The sequence below is a fragment of the Harpia harpyja genome, chromosome 10, assembly GCF_026419915.1.
Source record: "Harpia harpyja isolate bHarHar1 chromosome 10, bHarHar1 primary haplotype, whole genome shotgun sequence".
Classification (NCBI taxonomy): domain Eukaryota; kingdom Metazoa; phylum Chordata; class Aves; order Accipitriformes; family Accipitridae; genus Harpia; species Harpia harpyja.
In genome coordinates, this window is record NC_068949.1 from 43,623,648 (window position 1) to 43,644,885 (window position 21,238).

At 41.6% G+C, this 21,238-nt stretch overlaps 1 protein-coding gene across 2 annotated transcripts in view; it reads left to right on the top strand.

Moving 5' to 3' along the window:
• The first annotated feature begins 10,083 nt into the window (after window positions 1-10,083).
• DOCK1 (dedicator of cytokinesis 1) overlaps window positions 10,084-21,238 on the top strand; it is a 317,150-nt gene continuing 305,995 nt past the window's right edge. For both annotated transcript variants that reach the window (XM_052800114.1, XM_052800116.1), the window contains exon 1: window positions 10,084-10,237. In XM_052800114.1, coding sequence (XP_052656074.1) covers window positions 10,192-10,237 — 46 coding nt within the window. In that variant the 5' untranslated portion in view covers window positions 10,084-10,191. The remainder of the gene's footprint in view (window positions 10,238-21,238) is intronic.

Sequence of the window (21,238 nt, forward strand, 5' to 3'; positions counted from 1 at the left end):
ACAAAGTGTGATGAACTGACCCCAACCCCCATTCCCCGTCCCCCTGCGCTGCTGGGGGGGTAGGTGGAGAATTCAGGAGCAAAGCTGTACCTGGGAAGAAGGGAGGGAGTGGGAGAAAGGTGTTTTAAGATGTGGTTTTATTTCTCATTACCCTACTCTGGTTTGATTGGCAATAATTTAAGTTAATTTTTCCCAAGTCAAGTCTGTTTTGCCCATGATGGTAATTGGTGAGTGATCTCTCCCTGTCCTTATCTCGACCCACGAGCCTTTCGTTCTATTTTCTCTCCCTGTCCAGCTGAGGAGGGCAGTGACAGAGCAGCTTTGGTGGGCACCTGGCGTCCAGCCAGGGTCAACCCACCACACTGCTTGTCTAATCTAAAGACAGATAGCTATATAAATACATAGACATCAAGAAAAAGTATTTCTTACTCTGAAGTTGAATTAAAAGTTCAGTTTTTAAAGCATTAAAAGAAAAATCAGAATGTGACAATTTTGATACCTGCAGAAGCACAGATCTTTCTAAATTGGAATGTTAATCCTTTGCATTTTAAGGTAGCCGTGGTATTTGCAGGCAGTGGGATGAAGGGGATGGCAGTGTGGCTATGGAAACCATACTCCCTTATGTAAGCAAAGGTATGTGGTGATGTATCTGTGGTATGCCCTTGAAAACGTAACAGCAGATGTACCCAGTGTATGAATGCAATCCAAGAAGCCTTCTGGAGCAGGCTGCTGCCTTCCAGGTGGAATCACCAGCAGGCACTTACTTGGGTGACTGGAGCTTGCAAAACAACATTTTCCCTCTAAATGCTTTATCAGGTTTGGCAACCTTCAACAAGCACCTCGTGTCCCAATCGCTCCCATTTCACGCAGACCTCCCCACCATTAACACGTGTGCGTAGTCTTTGCAGCAGGCAGGGTCGGTGCTCCACGCCGCTCCAGGAGGGACTGACTCCCAACACCCGGAGCTTCTGCGGAGGTGGGAAGCTCAGTTTCCTGGAAGGACTAGTTCTGCTTTATTCATCCAGTTAATGGCTTTCACTTCCTCCTCTCTGACTGATGGAGAAGTTCTTAGAGAGCAGGGAGACTGAAGCTAAAGAGAATCAAAAAAAAAAAATGGTGCGTGGAAGAGCGTAAGGAAAATTCCCTTAAAAAAACCCACAATCCAAACCAAAAAAAGGTGTTGCAAACAAACCCGTGCCCTTTCGTGATAACTCAGCATCATACATCTATTTCAGCTTTTTTAAAGTGTCTCAGCATTCTTTTTATGCCTTTGAGTTGATTCAAAGGTACACACCCTGAGAGTAGAAGAAAAAAAAAACTTCATTTATAAAGTGCTTTCAAAAATAAATGAAAATGTAACATAGGCCTTAGCAACAGCACCTGCAGCATTGTTCAAACCAGTAACATTTTGTCAGGCTTGGTTTAATGCTTGTGATTGAGAGATCTAAAGTCTGAAACCCGTTCACTCAAGAGCTGGTCTAGAGCTAAAGCCCACCAAAATCAACGTGACTCTTTCCACTGATTTCAGAGAGCTTGGACCAAGGCCAGGGTCGAGAGAACAAAGGCAGCAGCTTTAAAAATGCTGCTCAAAAATGTCTCACCCTTTCTTCCGACGACCACTGCTGAGACTTTAAGCCATGTCATGGTCTCTGCCTGGATGCTGAGACTGTCATAGCAGTGGTGGATTTGATAATGGTCATAATCTGGATTTTCCACTGTGAAATACACCGAGTCGTTTTATATATAGTAACTCGTCATAAAAATCATCAGATGGAAACATCTCACAGTCACTGAAAGAAAGCTTTGCTCCTTTCCAAGTAACACACTTGATAATGTTTCACTTGAAAAAAAACTAATAACTTTTTTTATAACAATCCGAGAGAACTTACAGCTAATGGTTCTCCCTGAGAACATTCAGACTCCAGGAATATATGGCTTGGTTTAGAAAAATTATTATCAGTTCTGAATATTATAAAACTGACACAGTTTCCAGAAAAGGTTGTAAACAAATTATTGGGATTTTCTGTTCCAGGAAATACATTAAAAACAATCAAACTAAAAAAAATTAAGTTGGCCAGCGAGAAAGCTGTCTAGACAAAGCTTCCATTATATGATTTAACAATCCCCTGCAAATGCTGCTTAAAAGATAAAATTGGATTCCTGTCCAGAATATTAATACTTTTATTGCAGTTTATGGAAATACATATATTTTATAGATACACGTACATACTCATATACAGATAGATGACGAGCATTCAAAATGGTTGGGAAAATGGTTCATTTTATCAGTATTTCTCCCTCTATCAAATAAGTAAATCATCGTTTTTCAGACGGAGGCTTCTGATGAGGAGGAAGATTTCCTCATTTTCAGAAGAGGACTTCTCTATTTCCATTTCAACCACTGTCAATGCATGTATGTGAGTAGTTACTATGGGTGGCACAAACAACTTCTGATTATAGAGTGAGGAACAGCACTCACAACTTTCTATTTCCAAACAACTCCACATAAATAGTTTCCAAGTTGAAGTTTCAGCATAGCCAGAGCAAGCTCAGGAATACAGAAACCACCTTTATTGTATTTGACTCATCTCAGTGCAGTATCCTCACAAAAATAAAAAAGTGACATTCTTCCAGCATGACAGGTGAGAATTTTGAGATGCTTTTCTAAGTCAGACAAAAGGAAGGCACTGAGAATTAGATCAGCTCTTCTCTTTTTTCTAGGCGTAGCAATGCACCGTTTAATGTTTGGTAGCCAACTGCAGTACAATTACAAAATAGCTCCATGCTCAATGTGGAAAACTGAACCTGCCTCCTACTTGAGACCCATGCAAAACGTAGGCAGTATCTTCTATCTGCCTTCACTTTTCTAGAATCCTGGATCGTACACAATTGAAGAAAAATGCAGCTAGTTTCAGAAAGGAATATTTATGCCTAAGTAAATTTCAAAATTGTCCTGGTGAACCTGATCACAAACTATTTTATATTTATCAGCTAATGTTTACTGTTCATAGCCAAAAGGAGACTATATCAGAATTACTAAAAATTTGTGTGGTAATATAGACAAGAAAAAATCAAAGTTAAAATAGCGTGAGCTAGTAACCATGTGGAGTTTATCTGGATAGAGAGGCTTAAAAAAAGCTTGATTTTTAAACTTTCTGACTGTGCCAAAATAGAAGAAAAACTTGGAAAGAAAGGCTAACGTTTATAGAAGATCAAAAGCAAGTGCTTGCTATATGTTCCCAGGTAAATAAATAATACCTCATTTTGGAGAAGCTGTTTTGAGCTACTTTAATCAATTGTGAGGTACAAGGTTCAATGGAAACTTTTGGTTTTTCTCCAAATGGAACGGGACCTGTCATGCCAACACAGCTGGAAAGCGTGGAGTTACCACCCCACCATCTCCTCTGACCGTGGTCGAATGGCAGGACTCTATCCAAAGCCAGGGGAAGCAGCAAAAGCTGTTATTCCATGGCACATCTGAGAAAGGCTTTTAAAAGGCTCTTTAGAAAACCAATCCTGCCACCTTTACGGTATGGTAGGAAAGCCTACCAGTCCGTTCGGGGAGAAATAAATTTAGAAACCTGTTTTTGGAGGCATGCCAGCAGACAGACGGGTGGAGAGATAATGGGTACCACTTGCTCCTGGACCATGACTATCAGTGCTGCACAATTCCCTGCGCACTTGGCAGTAGCTGCTGTTGCAGGGTTTGCCGACTGCTTTAGATCAAGCCATTGTCGAAAGCGATGTCAGGTTCTTGCACTACATGCAGTCTCCTGGGCATCCTCCCATCCCTTTCTAACTTGTTCTTGTAAGGGCTCAAATGGCTGTACCATTTAGATAAATAGTTGATAGGATGTTTTTATTTTTTCTTTAAAAATTAACACTTTTTTTCATACGTGCAGGCCATTTCTGTGAATCCCGCCTGGTTCTTTGTTCCCGCAAAATCATTTTCATCGTTGCTTCAGATACTTCATATTTCAGTAACTCATTTCTCAAACCTTATAACAGGTGCTAGTACATCATGTTCTTTCATTGTCATTTCTCAATGTCATCTCATGTCGTTCATCAAAAGATGAGAGCTAACATTGTCTGCAGACCGAGGAAATCATAAAATCTAACCCTGCCCCAGCTAATGTGTCACTTTTGGCCTTAGGAAAATCACATAATCAAGAGGTGACAGAATTGGTCAGATATTCTGAGTTTCTCAATTTTTGAATGCGTGTCACATTTTAAAAAGCTGACCTTAGCTCAGCTGCCTCTCAGTTGTAAATGGAGATAAGGACACCTTTCTGTCTCACAAGAGAGAGTTAATATTTGTTCAGTGCTTTCAAAATGTTAAGTGCTACATAAGTGCTAAGCGTTATTAACAGGAATAATGTATGTTTTCATCTCGAGCTTGTACTCTTCTATCTGATCATTATCTAGCTTCTAATAAATAACAATTTTACCAGTATATAGTCCCAGAAAATATCTTTCTCACTCTTCTTGGAAAATGTTCCTATTTTTTATTATGAGACTTGAACATAATGTGTCAGATTTAAAATCATAGATCTGTTGGAGTTCATAATGTTAAACTAACTGGTCTCTGGGAATGATTCTTCCTTAACTTGTTACATATAGCATTTTGTTTTGCCGGTTATCTTTGAGTTTGCCAAAGAATATGTGAATTGAGTTCATAATCTCATTTTGAGTATAAATATCAAATATATGAAAAATGTACCAGTAAACACTAAAAAGAAAAAAAACCCACATAAAACCTTATACTGTTGGTTATTTAAAGCTACTGCAAAGAGGAACAGGTTGCCACTAACCAACAGTAAAGTAAATGCTAGCTTGTATTTTGGAATCACTTGTACTACCCTTTCCCTTAACTGCCTTGGGCTTGACTGTAAGATTTGTGATGATGCTCTTGAGCACTCACTCATGGGTTTGAGTCCGTTGCTATTAAGTAAGGGTTAAAGGTCAACTCGCATAAGGAACTGATGAAGAACTAAGTTTTGTGTGCTTTGGAGTTTGCAACATAACACTCATGTGAGTGAGTGTATCTTGGTCATGTTGCTAAGTATTTCAGTTAGTTAGAAATAAAAAAGTCAACCTAGATCGGGTGAAATTTTGGGCTGCAGTGAAGCTGGATAAACCTGAAATAGTTAACGTTATTTCCTAGGTACTTCATCTGCCTCAGTCCTGCAGGAATAAACATCCTCCCTGAGAAGGCTGGCAGCAGGGTAAATACACTGCTTCATGACCCTACAGAGAAAGGTCTCATTAGCAAGGCAATCTTTCCGTCCAAAGTTAACTAGTTATTTGCCAACGTCCAAGATACACACAGTCAAATAAACATGCTACTTAAGGTGATGCCTATGATGCTTTTGACAGAACAAGATGTACTATTCACGTAAATGGTATTTGTGCAGAGCACACAGGGATAGAGACTGACCCATCATAAAATCTCATCGCACTTTTTCTCTGAAGACTGTAAAATCTTACTCTCTGGCATGATCAAAAAACAGATTTTCCCCTTTTGTAGAAATGAAGCCATTTACATTTATTGTAGCACTGTAAAACTCATGTAAATTTTTTTTTTTATTGTAGAGCACAAGATGAAATACCAGGGTATAAACTAAGCTGTATCTATGATAATCATATCCTTCCTAAAACACATCATTTTGGAAACCCTTGTGTACTTATAAAGACTAACTAGGAGATATTTGCACATTTGCATTTAAACATCAAACCCACTGAAGATGTCCTGTTCATTATATCCATTTCAGTATAATACAGTAAGAACAGTCTGAAGTATTTCCAAAGGAACATAACTTATGAAACAATCACTTTCATTACATACAACGAAGCCCCAGTTTTTAGGCTAAACCACGAACAATTTAATAAAAAAAAAAATCACTTAATAAATTAGTATCTTTATCTCCTTTCTGAACTTAAAAATAATTAATCTGCCTTTATGTTCCTAATAGTCCCGTAACCTGTAAATATAAAACTTCAAATGCAAGAAGGAAGTAAATGCTGATTAAGAGTCAGCAGAATGGAAGGAGAGGCGCTCTCTTTAACCCATCTGAAAGATACTAAACCAGTGCAATAAATGCAATATATGTCACAGTAGCTATATAAATTCAAATGTTGCCTTTGAATACTTCTGCTGGCAACTGAAGTCCTGCACCCAGCATGCTGGTTATCACAAATGTCATCCTACTAGAAGAAAAGTTTAAGAGACACCCATATATAATCGAAATCCTTCTACAAAGCTAAAAGGAAGATTAAAGATTACTGAGCATACTTCAAAAACACATGGGCAAAGTCTGTAAGAGCACAAAACTTCCCTCCAGCTATTGTCAAACTTCAGTCCAGTTTTATAAACGCCACACCTTGGCTGACTGAAGCCAATGGGAACGTCAAAGGAAATTCAGTTTTGGCTTCTTAATTCTCCCTGAAAATTGTCCACATTCATCTGCAAGAGATCCCCGAGATAATCATACATATATCAGGTATATGTAAGACCAGGGCTGAAGTCATTTTTGTAACACAAATTTATAAGCTTAATTTTATTTCCATTAAGAAAAATTAAGAGCAATACATTGTAAAAATACAGTATTTTTTAAAAGTGTCTTTCCATCGGGTATAAAAATCTCTTACTTTGTGTACACCCAAACATGGAGCACAGGCAGCCATTCATCAAAGAAATGATCTAGAGCATAGAGGTCATTCACCCCAAATGAAAATTGTATAGCAAAAATAGATGATGAGTATCTGGAATGGAAGCAATAACATTTCCAACAGAATAACTTTAATAGAAATAGAAAAGCAAACCAGTTATTTATTGTATGATTTTATAAGTCCTCCACATCACCTCTTGGGAGGAATATTTCCAAGAGAAATTCCCATTGTGTGTGTAGAATAACTATTTACATGTTTTGACTGAAAATGTTGAATTTACCTACCAGGCCTGACAGTGAAAAAAAATTATTACAAAAACTGTGATACTTAACTGAGATGGAACAAACATTCCTCTCGTGTAGTCATATGCAATAAGTATGAAATATAACTTGATTGCATCTCTACATTTATAGAGTATCTCTTACTTATTGCAAATACATTTCATGCAGGGTAACACTTCTGTTTCCATTCATCCTCTTCCAAAGATACTCCTAATCTCTGTGACAAGAATTTCAAATATCATTCATGGCCAAATACTGCATTTGGATTTCTTGGAGTTAACGTTATGAAAAGGAATGTTTCTTTGCTCCAAGAGAATTGCCTCCAATTCAATGTGATGCATTAAAAAAATAAGGTGAGAATCCAAAGACTTGACATAATGATGTGATAAAATTTTCAGATTTTATGGAAAGAAGCTTTTTTCAGTTTCCTCTTCATAAATGAAAAACATATATGCACAGTGTGAAGAAACATATTATGCCTAAGTATGTAAAATATGTCAGCTTGAACATTTTACAGTTTAATGAAAAATATTTTTCAGGAGGATACTTTATATTACGTTTGCCAGAGAAAAATAAAAACCTTTTATTTTCTCAATATTACAGTCCTATCCCATCACCATTTTTTTCCAAGCTGTAAAAAAAAAAAGCATTGGGATATTTATGCATTGTGAATTAGGAGTAGTATTTTTTACCGGTTATCAAAATTTTAATGGCATTAGCTCTATTTGTAGCATGTTTTCATTAAAATGAAAATGTGGAAAGCAATAACATTACTATAGACCCTCATCGGTATCAGTGGGGCTTTATGTTGGTCATGGGATTACTCGTGTTGTTTCTGTTACGGACCCTGATCAGACAACAGGACAAACCTCTTCTCCCACTGATGTAAAAATAAATTTTGCTGTTGTAATACAGAACATGGATTTAATATGTAGAACTTGTAAGTAATTCTTTAGCTTTCATTTTATTGAATCTGGCATTTCCTGCCTTTAGGAGTATACTTAGGTATATACAATTCCCATTTGGTGCAGATGTACATGTAAACTGAGGCTAAGGAGTGCCAATCTATATGAGAATTTAACCCTTTTAGTTAACACCTGAAGAAAGGTTGTCAGCAGTACATTTCTCATGAAGGGAAACAGGCTCCTTTAGCCTCCCTCAAAACAGAAACAAATACCACAGTTTGAGTTTCAGATTTGAACCTCGAGGCCCACGAAGGATAAAATATAGCAATAGCTCACTTTATTAGCTAATTACAGCTATCTGCAGGTTTAAACTAACATCAGAGTGCTGCTTTGTATCCCCTGTTCACACCCCATATCTGAAAAGCCACCACAGTGTTTGCAGAATTGATTCCTGGTTATTAGTAATCTAAATGAAAAGTCAGTCAGATTCCCTGATTTACAGATTATTACAGTAATAGTCTTAAAAATCTCTAAACCATCTAATGCCTGAGCAGCTTCTGCAATTTTGCTGCACATATTTAGCAGCACCACAAAAATAGTGCATCAGTTTTACACAACTGCAAAATACTCATCATCAGAAATAACCACTATTGCTGCACTGCTTTTCCATTCCACTTCTCCTTTGCCTTGCGTGGAAAACCAAAGATGACTGTAGGAACAGGGCAAGATCGTCCATTATTTCAGTTAATTCACTTTGATTTATCTTACAAAAATAAACCTGTTAAATCAAAGAGCTCACTTGTAAGTTGTCTTTGGTAAGACTCTAATCAGTTACCCATTAATGCAGGATAAAGTTGATGAGCCATGAAGCTGACTTTGAAAACCTTTTGATCTTCTCACTCCTGGGCATAATGCATAAAGGTGCAGTAGTTCGCTCTATCACAATGGCCTTTGAATTCTGCAGGACAGGAGCAATGAAATTTAGATTAGTTTGAACGTGTAGGTGGTGACCTGGGAAACAAATCCCAAGGATGGGAAAAGGGAAGGTACACGGAAAGAGGATTAGACTCCTTCAGATGTTTGAGATGAGTACTTGATCTCAAAACCTGACAATAACAAATGCTGTTGCAGAAACTGGCCCCTTGCATTCCTAACGATACAACAAAATAAGAGGAGAGAAAAGAGATTCAACTCCGATCTCGAAAGAGGACGTAACCTCATTCTTAAATTTGTGGTACGGGGCTTCTCCTTTGGTGGAGGACTAATCCTAACGAATGATAGCCGGCCAGACACGTCACCTCTCTTTATTGGTTATCCTTCTGCTTTCTGCTGGCATTTGCAGAGTTTACATTCCATTTGCTAAAGACTGTTTTTAACATTTTCTTCTTAAATCATGGTCCTGGGTCTCTCCAAGGGTATGGGGGTTGGGATCAGGAAGCTCATTTCCCTTTCGCGTTCTTCTGCAATCATATATTCCACCCCCTAATTAGCCAGGGGATGTTAAGTTTGGCCTAGGTTTTTGACTTGGGTTTAGAAATCGGAACGTTTCTCATCTTTACGGCCAAGGAAGGATTTACTCCGAGTGGCGTGCTCATCGACATGGCAATCAGTACCCAAACGCAGAGAGCCCGCTACTCTTATTAAACATTAGCAGAAACCCTGTTTTAGGGCCGCATCTCTGGGAAGGAAGCAGAGAGAAACCCTCCAGGGCCAGGTGGCTGGAGGGACCAGAGGCAGGAGCTAAAAAACCACCAAGAAACCGGTGATTTCTCTCAGGATCACGACTGGGATCCTTCTGCTGGAGCTGCCCGGCAATGTGGCGCTGAGGAAAGTCCCGTTGGTTTAACTGAGCTGGCCCTGCGCAGGTGAAGAAAACTTCTCCCGCGGAGCAAGGCCAGGTGTCCCTGGAATTAATTACACACTTAGGGCGACTGCCGGTGAGGCACCACCCCACCCCGCTCTCCTTTTGTGTGGAAACCAGACGGGACCTGGCCGGCTTTCCTCGTCTGCGAGCGGCGGGACGAGGAGGGACGTTGGCGGCTCCGGCTCCGGCTCCGGCCCCTTCCCCGGCGGGGCGCCCACCGCCCCCCCTCAGCACCCCGCGCACCGGCCGGGCCCCCTGAGGCGGGCTCGCCGCCCCGCCATCGCCCGCCTCCGCCGCGGCCGGCCGGCCCAGGCCGCTGGCTCCGCCCGCACCACATGACTCCGCCGTCGGTAGAAACTTTTCCCGTCCCGCGATTGGAAAATGGCGGCGTAGGAACGGGGCTCTCGCATCCCCGCCCGGTCCGGCCGCCGCCTTCTGCGGGCTTCCCCCCTCACTCCCCTTCTCCAGCGCCATGACCCGCTGGGTTCCCACCAAAAGGGAGGAAAAATACGGCGTAGGTGAGGACTCCTCCCGGCCCCTCTCCCGCCTGTTGCGCTGCGGGGTGCCCGCGTCGTCCGCGGGGAACCCCCCCAGCCGCGGGCCTCCCTTCCCCGCAGCCGGTCTCGGCGCGGCCGCCGGCTGCGGCGGGCCGGGGCCGCGCTTCCCCGGGCAAGCAGCGCCCGCCGCTTCCCGCGCCGCCTGAGGAAACCTCCTCGGCCGCCCCGCGGGGTCGGCCGGCTGTCCGTCCCTCCGTCCCTCCGTCCCCAAGCCCGGGCCGGCTCCCGGGGGGGGGGGAGCCGCTCCCCGCGGGGGCTCCGGCCGCCGCCCAGCGGGGATTTGCTGAGGGGAAGTTTGGAAGTTGTCTGGAAACGGCGGGCGACCCGCGCTGGGGTCATCCTCCTTAAAAAAAGTTGCCTTTTTCTGCTCTGTGTTCTTTGCTTCCCCAGTACTACTTTGTGTGAATAGAAGAGGGCTTGGGGTTATTTTTTTCTTTCATTGGCTTCTTTTCCCCCCCCTCCCTCCCTCCCTCTCTCCCTGATGGCTGCTGAGCAGGATCCGCTGGCGGTGCTGGATCCTTGGTGGGAGCTGTGTGGGGTCGGTGGGAAGCGCTGCCCTGCGCCATGGTGATGCCCGCTGCTCCCTCATCTCCTGTCCCTCCTTGGGAGAGGGAGGATTTTAGGCTGCCAAGGGAAAAGGCTCTTGGGTTTCGCGGGGAGTGTGATTTTCATACAGATGAGGGGTTTCCCCTGCGCGCTGCTGTCCGGGGATCCATTTCGTACTCTGCTTCTTCGTCCCTCTCAAACAGAGGGGGATTGTTCTCTGCCGGTAGTTAAAACATCTCCGCTCTAATTAAACGGAACCAAACCCCGGTGGTTTGGGGCAATGTTGTGCCGAGAGGGCCCATCTTGATGTTGAGGATGTTTCGTTTTGATCAAAAGCGGTCTTTAGGGGTTATGGAGAAGAAAACTTTATTGGCATGAGTGAGGGCATTTGTCTTGGGGAAGGAAATAATAAATCTGACTATTCAGTTTGGAAAATACTAAGTTCAGTGTCCGCCACAGTTCTTGGACTCTACTGGTTGTGAAGAACAACTTAGTTTTCATATGTAGCCACAGCTAAGCCTTGTATAAACAACGTGAGCAGGAAGAAGGGAGTTTCTGGGTCTAAGTAGAGCCCAAGTGAGTTTTAGGAATTAATTTTAAATTCTCTGTGTACATCCCTAGAAAACGAGAGCATGACTTTTAAATTACTAGCAAATCCTATCTGTCCAGTTACACTGGGTGAGAGCTGTGAGTAATGTCAGCGCTGAGGATGCAGGACAAATATAAGAAAGCAGAAATGCTACAGATGGCAGTTGCTCGTTAAGTTTTCCACATACCTGCTTCGTGGTGTGGGATGGGTACGGTATTTCTGGAAGACAGTAATGACTAAACCATCACGTAGTATATACTAGTGTTAGAAACCAGTGATACTCGAAAGCAAGTTCCTCTTTTGCAGGAACTCATTCTGCTATTGTGGCGGAGGCGATTGCCTAGACCTGGCTTTCCAGGAGTCGATGTCTTGGAGGTGATTTTGAAAGGGTGAGAGAATAAGAAGTGTGGAATAAAGCAAGTATTTTAAAATATACTTTAAGTATATTTGTATATCCAGTGTGGGAAATCGTATGTGCAATAAGAGAATTAGAGTTAAATGTAATTTAAGAAAAAAAAAATTGTTTCACCATTTCAAAAAGGACAAGATTGTGTGCTCAACTGGTGTTTTTTGTTTGTGTCCACTGCTCTGGAGAGGAGTTTGTCATGGTTTTATAATAGGTTTGTTTTTCTAGGATAGTTTTTTGGTTTTTTGGGTTTTTTTTCTCTCTTTAGCTGAGAGGGATGAACCCCAGCAAAATTAGAGTATTTCTCTGTTGAACTGCAGGGGTGTGAGAGTTGAAAGTTGATGTAGTGTTGTAAGCAGATAAAATTGGATTTAGAACTAATTGAATGTTGCTACTCACTGGCCTGTGCTATGCTGTTAGATGCCGTTTTGGGAGGGATAGCTGCTTTTTGACGTTGCTGGGTTTCCTCCTGAGGACGATGAATATTCTGTTTGGTTACATGTGTTTTACATGTCTTTGTGTTGTTAAAAAAAGGTGCTTCTGTACACTGTGAGACTTGTGATGTTTTATTTTTTGCTGCTTATGAAACTTTCAGGTTGTGAAGAATTGATGTAGCAGTTACATAGTCCCAAACAGAAATGGAGAAGGCACTGTTAAGCTGAACATGCTAACATATGAATATTTTTCTTCGTAACTATTTGCCGTGACCAGTCCTGGAGACTGACATCGGATTGGTATTGTCTGACGGTGAAACAGAAACACCTGCCTGTGCCCAAATAGGATTGTTAATTGAACTGCCATCTTAGTGACAGGTGTATGTAATATACTTTGTGTGTGTGTTTCACTAAAGCAGAAATAACAAGAAGGTATCTATTGTTATGTGTTACATTGCTTATGTTGCAGTTGTGAGAGCTCAGAAGTGTGTGTGTGTATATATATAAGATGTGTATATATAAAATATGCGAGTGTATATGTAATATATATACACTTTTCCTCCTCTTGACTAGTGTGTGCCTGTGCGCAGCTAAGCTTTCTTCACACCTCAAGTCCTGAAGATTTGCTGGCTGTGATGCAGTAGGAATAAATTATTGTGACATACCTATATTGAAACTGTGGTAGGATACAGGTGTGTTAAGAAACGTTCCTCCTGCTCAACCCACTCCACCTTGCACGGTGGGGCTCGAAGATGATGCTGGATGTCCAGCATATGTGTAAACTAAACTTACTGCCTTAAAATGAGGAGTGCTGCCGCGTAGTGCAGAGGCATTATCTCAGCAGGCAGTTGTGAGTGTGACTCAGCTCCGCTTCCTGAGAGAATTTAGCGCTCGGCGTGTGGGGAGGTTGGATGAGGAATGGGTGTGGATATAATGGGATAATACAGTTATTAGATTAACATACGGGGAACCATCTGAAACAGGAAAACCATCAGCTTAATTGAAGTAGCTTTTCTCCTCTCCCAATGCTGCGTATCCTTCTCCTTCGTCTCAGTGCCTAGCTCTGTATTTCATCTCTTGCCCCGAGCTGGTGGGGAGGCGTGTTTTCGCATTGAGATGGCCATGTGGGTGTACGGCTTCCTCAGTAGGGACATTAGAGGCTTTCGGAGAGCCCCGGAGGCTGCTTATGTCTGCCGCATAGCCTTGGTGTCCCAAGCGGCTGCTGAGTGTGGCTGCTCAGTTTCGCATTTCCTACTTTGTGTGATGCAAAAATTGTAATTTTGGTGTTCTTCCTTGTGCCAGTGGAGAGGAGATGTAATGAGCTGCTTTAGGAAGTCTGTGAGCCTGAATAGCGCTTCTGAGATAACATAAAGTGGCTCTAGTACCTTCCAAATCCTCTTGACTTCTACTTTTATTTGACCCTTTTCCTTTGGGCTTAAAACTGCAGTAAGAGGTAAAACTGGCGCTACTATGGTTACTACAAATTTCATATTTAAAAAGCCTTTGTGTTCAAAAGTATGTGCAGATATGGAGTAATTAGACCACCACTGTGATAGTTTAATCTGTTTGGTTTTTTTTTTCTTTTAATAAATGGGGAAATAGAAAAATAGTACCATGTGTGTCTGTGCGTGGTTGGATGTAGGAGGAGAACTTCCTGGCCAGAGGGCTTGTGCTGCCTGAGATCCTGTTAATTTTCAGGATGCTGACTCTACTTTCCTCTGCTACTCCTAATGAGTCACTGGAAATCATGGATAGTTGTGCCCTTACTGTGATCAGTAAGCCAAGGTGGGCTCTGCCTGGCAGGCAAGGTGCTCCTGGCTTTGGGCGGCTTCCTAAATTCAAAGCCTTGGTGAAGAAAGGGCTGGATATCTGTATGGGGAGCTGCGTTGAGTGTTATTACTTCACGACAGCATGTGATGCCTGGGTAGGTGCTTCCTAATGGCATGTATTAGGTTGAAGATAATGTATATGTCAAGGACGCTAGCATTTTAAAAATAGTCTGTACTTCTGTGGCTGTGTATGTACAATTGTTGCACTTCTATGGCACATGTAGGTGCGCTCAAGCTTTCCCTTAAGTGGACAGGGTGCTCCAGGACATGGTTTAGGGGGCATGGTTAATGGTTGGACTCGATGATCTTGAAGGTCTTTTCCAACCGAAATGATTCTCTGATTCTATAAGTACTTGAGATGGTACCTGTGGTTCTTTAGCCAGTATCATGCAAGCTGGTCAGATGCACTCCATATGGTGTAGGGTGTGTGTCTCCATGTGCATTAGTCTAAACAACAACAACAACAAGCAAACAAAAAAACCCAACCCACAAACTAAACCAATTTTACTGTGAGCCACACCAGTTGGGAGTTCCTGTGTTTTTGCTTGTTACTGGTGAGTTTTTGTTGTGTGTCACGACAGGGCAAATAATAACTAGCCTGATTTTAGATGCTTTGAAACAGGATGCACTTTGGCCACATTTCAAAGTTAGGGTATTTTAGTGCCTCTCTGAGATTGCGATAGCTTTTCAAAAGGTATATATAGAAGTATCTTCAAACCAGGTGTGCAGAAATATATATATATATTTATTACTAGGGGAGGGCTATAACGAGTCGGTGGACTGAGTGGTGATACAAAGGTCATGATATGTAAGTTTTGCAACTGAGTTCTGCTCTTGTAAGGGGTGTTCGAAAGGGGGATAGGAATTTGGTAAGAGCAGTGCTGTTGAAAGCACAGGAGCTTCTATGGCCAAGCACTACTATTTTGCTGCTTCTGCTCGAGGGAGGACTGCACTGGTTTAGGACAGATTTAAGGCTTTTGTGGAATCCTGGATTTACAGTCCATAGCTGCAATGAGTGGTGGTGGCGGCACGTGAAGACTCTTGTTTACTAAAAGAGTTCATGATCTTGTGCTTGCATATTTGTGCCTTAAAGTAGGGAAGAGAACTTTTTAAGGAAATTGAAAAAGATGTATCTTAGTGATGCATTTTAGGAATGCATCTTAAGAATTTTAGTGATGCTGTGTTGTGAGTAAGGTTTGGAGCCATCTCGCAGGACAGGACAGTTACCTTTGTGCTGTTACTGACAGCAGGACTGCGCTCTGGCAAGTCCCAAACCAATGGAGTAAAAATGCCCATGCAGTATTTGCTGATGTATTTATCAGTGTATTACCATTTTGAGAAAGCACGTGCAGATTCAGTCTCCTAGAGACAACATACCCTGCTGTACACCCAGATTAGAGTTTTATTTTGTGATATCTGACAATACCTTTTAATTTCCTGCCTGCTGAGGGGATGCATATCTGTAGTCCCCTGTCCCTGGCATCACGTGAAGCAGTGGTAAGGGACTGGTAGATGAAGTGTACCTCTTCCTAAATGAATGACCTTAATTTGACCGTAGGCATGTGCTTGAGTATGCTCAGTTTACTCAGCAGTCGCTATTGCTCTCTGTCAATAAATGTTTGTTGCAAGCAACAGATTGGAGAGGGATAAAAATACCAGGTAAGTGGAACAAGTGTTGACTCCCGTTTGCTTTCATCCAGGTCAGTGACAACGTTACAAACCGGGATTGTTCCGGGAAATGATTCCTGTAGAGGTTTACCAGAAGTACTTTTTTTTTTTTTCCTCTCATAGAGTGCATACTGACTTCCTATAGGTAGCTGGCTGCCTACGGGCGTGATACACAGCGTTTATTTAACTCTGCAGAGTAAGTTTTCAGTCAGTTTAGGGATTTTTCAGCTGTTTATTTAACACTTGGTCCTAGAGAATAAAAGGGGAGGGGGAATTTTCACAAGACAAGGTTTTACATTTTACATTGTATGTAAGTATGGAAGTGACAGTAGGACAAGGTCCTGATTTAAGGTTTTTGGGTTGGTATTAATTCAGGGGGAAAAACCATTTCTGAATTTCCACCTGAATTTCAGGTAGTCCCTAGGTGGGTTTTACAGTTTTCCTCTTTGTCTGTCATTGCCATAAATGCTTGATTTAGGTGCACTAATACGATGTTAATTTTAGACTGTTTGCCATACTTGGCACAGCTTTCTTTGTATTATAAATGCATTTTCCTTTCTGTGTAGGCAAAGCTTTCGGGGAAGGGGAAAGTAAACTGGATGCAACTTAAAAAGTCAAACCAATGTCTCCAGGAAGCCCTTCTGTCAGCTTGCAACTACAGGCATAAGTGTTGCAATAATTTTTCTTTGAAATATTTCTGTTTCTGGAGTCTGTCCAGTATTGGCTGTAGAGCACATGCAGGATACGCTTTGTCTAATCCTTTAGTAGTCCTTCAGGACTGAAATCAATACATCTTGTTAAATACCTGTAGATGTGTCCAACTTTAGATAAATAGCTGAAAGCTGATTTATATTAATGAATTGAAGCTCAAATGAGGAACTAGTGCTAATCCAGTTTTAAAGTATTTACTCTTTTAAAGATGTCAGTCTTACCTCTTCTACCTGCTGCAGTTGTGAAACTTTCACAAAACGTTCAGTGGTGGCTGATCACTGTTTCTATGAAATACATGGGCTGTTCTTCTTCGTGGGTCTTCTTTGACAGGGAGATGGACCACTGAAAAGTTAGCATTTTTTTTTTTTTTTTGTAGACTTAAAAACATTTTTAATTCTGTTTTCTGGCCTGTGGTAGATCCCAAGGCTATTCTGACAATAGCCATTTTCTCAATAATGCTTTAATGAATTCCTTAATGAGTTACTGGAATACTTTCCTCCTTTAGCTTGAGGGCAAAATCAAAATCATGCTCTATCTAAACAAAAAGAATGTTCAAAAAGAGATAATTCTTGTAATTCTGAAAGTTTATCTACATTTTCAGTCTGTAGTTGTGAAAACATTTATATATTTATGGTATTATTTATCTTTCCGTGTTTATGTAATTTGTGCATTAAATCTGATTTCTGATGTAAAGACTTGTAACACAAGAAGCAGCAGTTGCTGAATTTCAGTTTCATCAGCAAAACATGAAATATCTCTGGAAATATTTTTCCGCTCCATATAGCTTTGTAACTAAACTGAAATAATTACATTGACAACTATTATGTGTAATCATGTATCCATATACATAACAAAACAAACAGATGGATGAATAACTGAAGTAACTATTGGCCATGATACTTGAATTTTTTTTTAATAATTTTTTTTAGCACTGCTGCTTTATTTACGGTACTGTTTATATTATGTTAGCGCTAACCTTTTTATAGCATGTTGTCAGAGGTTTGTGGTGGCTGATTTTACCAAAAGGTGTTGGAGTAGCAAAATGTCTTTCTGTTACCCAGTAGAAAATACCAGCAAGTAAGTGATACAGGATTTGCTGTGTAATTTATGAACACAGATGGAAGTAAAAGTGTACATAATCAGTATATATGCTTGTAGGCACTTGGTTTCTGAAGGGCCTCAGTTCTGTACATCTCTACTGTTGTAGTAGCTGTGTCACTTTAACGTTTCTACTACACAAATGAACCAATATTGAGGTTGAAAACCTGCTCGAGCAGCTCCCAAGCTGAGCTAGGTGCAGGGGTTTCGGGAGCATCCTGTAGTAAAGCAGGAGTCCCTGAGGAGTTCCGTGTGTGGAGGGCATCGTTGGTGGCAACGTGGAGAATTGTCTTCCTCGTGGAGGAACCTCGTGGCTTGACATGGTGAGTTCCTAACCGATGGCCAGAGGTTCCTGGAAGCACAGCTCCTGAGCAGCTTTGAAAACGTACGTCCGATAGTGCGGGTGGGCGCTTGGGATTTGGGAGAGCAGGCGAACCGAGAAGTGCCTGAGAGCCTCTTCAAGCATCCAGATGCCTTTGGGTGTTTGTGTTTGCTCTGCCTGCTGCCTTCTGCTCTGAACAAAGCACGGAAGTACTGACATCACTCAATTTGAAGTTGAATGTAATAAAATAACATGTGTTTAGGGAACGTAGCTGAATAGCCTGTGGGTCCCAGGAGGAAGTAACCGATGCTGAGTTAATGACGCCGGACCGTACCCAAACCTAAGGTGCAAGGACCTTCAACTGTGCTGTGTTAGTAGAAGAGGGCTTTCCTAATTTCCATACATGGAATAAAAAAAAAAAAAAAAATTAAGAAGAAATAAGATGGCAAACCCTGGAGCTGGTGGTGCCTGTGGTCCCTGCATAAGACTAAAGGGAGTTGTTGGAAGGGGGCAGGGACACAGGATCATGGAAAGCTCCACTGTTACCTGCGTCTCCAGGGGCATACCTGCCTGCCTGCCTCCCAGCTGATGCTTTAGCCTTTAATGTCCTCCTAATTGTGCCAGCTGGTCTGCAGGAAAAAATGTTAGCCCTAGGGAATGGTTCAGTGAATGTAGTTGGGTGCTTTTATTGAGGAGTTGCTTTTGCTTCAGCATAGTGTGTGTATAGTATTTGTAGCGAAGGCTGCGTATCAGAAATGAAGTGAAATGAAAGCAACTGGTAATGTAAAAAGTATTCCTGTAGTGGATCCTGAAACAGGAAATATCTCAATGTTCAGCCAGATGGAAGTAGCTGATGATAATTTGACTTTCCAAGTCTTGATGCAGATGGGGAGCAATATAAAAGGACGCTTGCTTTCAAAAAAATCTGCTGTGCATATGACTTCAGTGAACAAATCACGACCCTGAAATGACTGCAGATTATCAAGGCGGTGATTTGGAATGTCCTATAAATACTGTCCTCTAAAGGAGGGGTTGCACTACAGTTTTAATGACCAAGTAGAGATAGGACTAAGTGTGTCACTTGGGTCAGGAGAGTTATAGATATGGGTCTGTGGGAACCTTTCAAGTTGCTCTTGACTAAATATAAGGTTATTCTCCTGAAAATAAGAGCATATGAATAAAAACTAACATCAAGATGGCAAGAAGTGGAGTTTTTACTTCAATTATTGTTTTTTAAGTAATGGAAAGAGCTAAAAGAGGGTTTGTTTGTCAGCTTTTGTTTGACTTGCATGGATGTCGTGTTGGTCAGTGAATCTGAAGAAGGGACCAGCTGCGGGTGTGACCGACCCCATGCTTATTTCCTCCTTAACTGCTATGGAAACTGTTGTAGTACGGTCAGCTGTGATTTTCTCTGTCCTTGCTTCTGCCTTGCAATACAGCCTGGGTTTGAAAAGCTTGTCCTCTTGGTTTCTTTATTTTTTCCTGCTGCTTTGGGGTTGCATGGGAGCATGTTAACATTTTCGCTGTTTTGTATCAGAACATCTATGGCTCATTTGTAGCTCAAATATATAGAAAATAATGCTTATACTCAAGCCTATAGTATGCTCTTTCTAATATGAGGTAATGGTGATGTTGCCCAGTGCCTCAACCGCCTCGTGCTGTTGTACTGTCTGACTCTTGCCTGTTATTTTTTCTTATCGCGACTAGGTGTTGTTTGTGTCTCCATCAATCTATAGCCTTCCCGTTGCTTCTTTGAGCAAGAATCTTAGGTGGAGTAGACTTGAGAGACTTTTTTTTTTTTTTCCCCTCCCATCTCAGGTTGGTGTGTCGTGTGTTGTTGTGGTTTTGGTTTGGGGTGGGTTTTTTTTTTTCTTTGTTTTTTTTTTTCTTCCTTCTGTGGATTGATCTCTGAAGTTTCTGGTGTAAAGGTTGAGTGGTGTAACTAAAACAGTGGTTCTACTGATAGTGTTTTCAGTAAGATGGTTTAAAAAAAAGTGGTTTGTGGTGTTTTGTTTTGTTTTTTTTTTTTAGTTTAGCTTTGGAGGTATTTGGGCTTCCATTTCAAATCAGCATTACTCTGTAGAAGGTATGCCTTTGGCAGTATCTAACTTTGCCTCCTTCCTTGACAGCCTGTCAGAGCAATGCCTCTAGCTGTTGACAATCTGTCTTCCACCTCTGTGTCACCTTGGTCAAGTCTGTTCTGCACTTTTTTTGTGTCTCTTCTGATGCTGCTCGCTAACGGTTGGGCATAATGAACACAACCTTTTTCTTGTGGACTTCCCACAAGATGGGCAGCAGTATGCAGAGGAGCAACTCAGAATTCCTCTAAGGCTGGGACTTGCTCACAAACACAGCAGCTGGCGTTGACTCCTTTTTAAAATTAATTTAGTGACATATGACAAAGCACTGGGAGGGATTGAAGCAGTAGATAAAGATCCCTTTCCCAGAGTTTTCAGTTATTGAGCTCTTCTGATGAGAAAACAGTTGTTCTTGCTCACAAGTGGCTGGAGATGAGAACAGATATTTTTGTGGTGCAGCGGTATTTCTTAGGCAGTAGTTCCCATAGTGCGTGAGTCAAGTGGGACAAAACAGCAACCCCAAACTTTTGATGGAAGGCCAAATATTCTTTTGGTATTTATTATATTACGCTTTGTTTACTTTTATTTGTTGGTTTTGTTCTTGAGTGTTTCACTGTAACTAAGAGTCTGAAAGGATTAAAAAAAGCATTAGATGTTTATCTGGTTAATACGGACATCTGCAGTTAAATTAGATTGGATTGCTTTAATGCTAAGCATTACTGTCCTGGGCTGATCATCCAGGGCTGATAAGGTGCTGACAGATGAGGGAATTTTTTTTAGTGCTAATACAGAATACAGAATTGGCTAATACAGGCTTGCCTGCTGTAAGGTCTCGGTGTGTCTCTCAAATGCTGATTATGGGAACTGGACTTTGGACTCTGGTCTGATCTGGTCTCTCTCCTGCTGAATCACGCTACTGGGATGTTGATGCAGGTAGCACAAGTTCAAGTCTTAATGCGATTATAGCAAAGCCTTCGTTAAACCAGCACCACCTTGCAATCGTGCCTGCAACATCGATGGGGAGTTACTCATTTAGTCAGCGGATGCTGCCTGCATAATGGGAAGAGCATCCCATTAGCAAGGTTTTATTTGGGGAACCCCCCCCCCCTTTTTCAAGAAGCAAGTAAGTCTTCGAGGAGTGCCTAAAGTATCTCACTTCAAGCTCTGTGGCGTGGGAATTCTTATTCCTAAAAAATAAAGCAGTGGACTGAATATAGCCAGATAAGCACATTTTAATAAAGACTTGAGAGAATTACTCAGTTATGGTACTGTTTACATTTT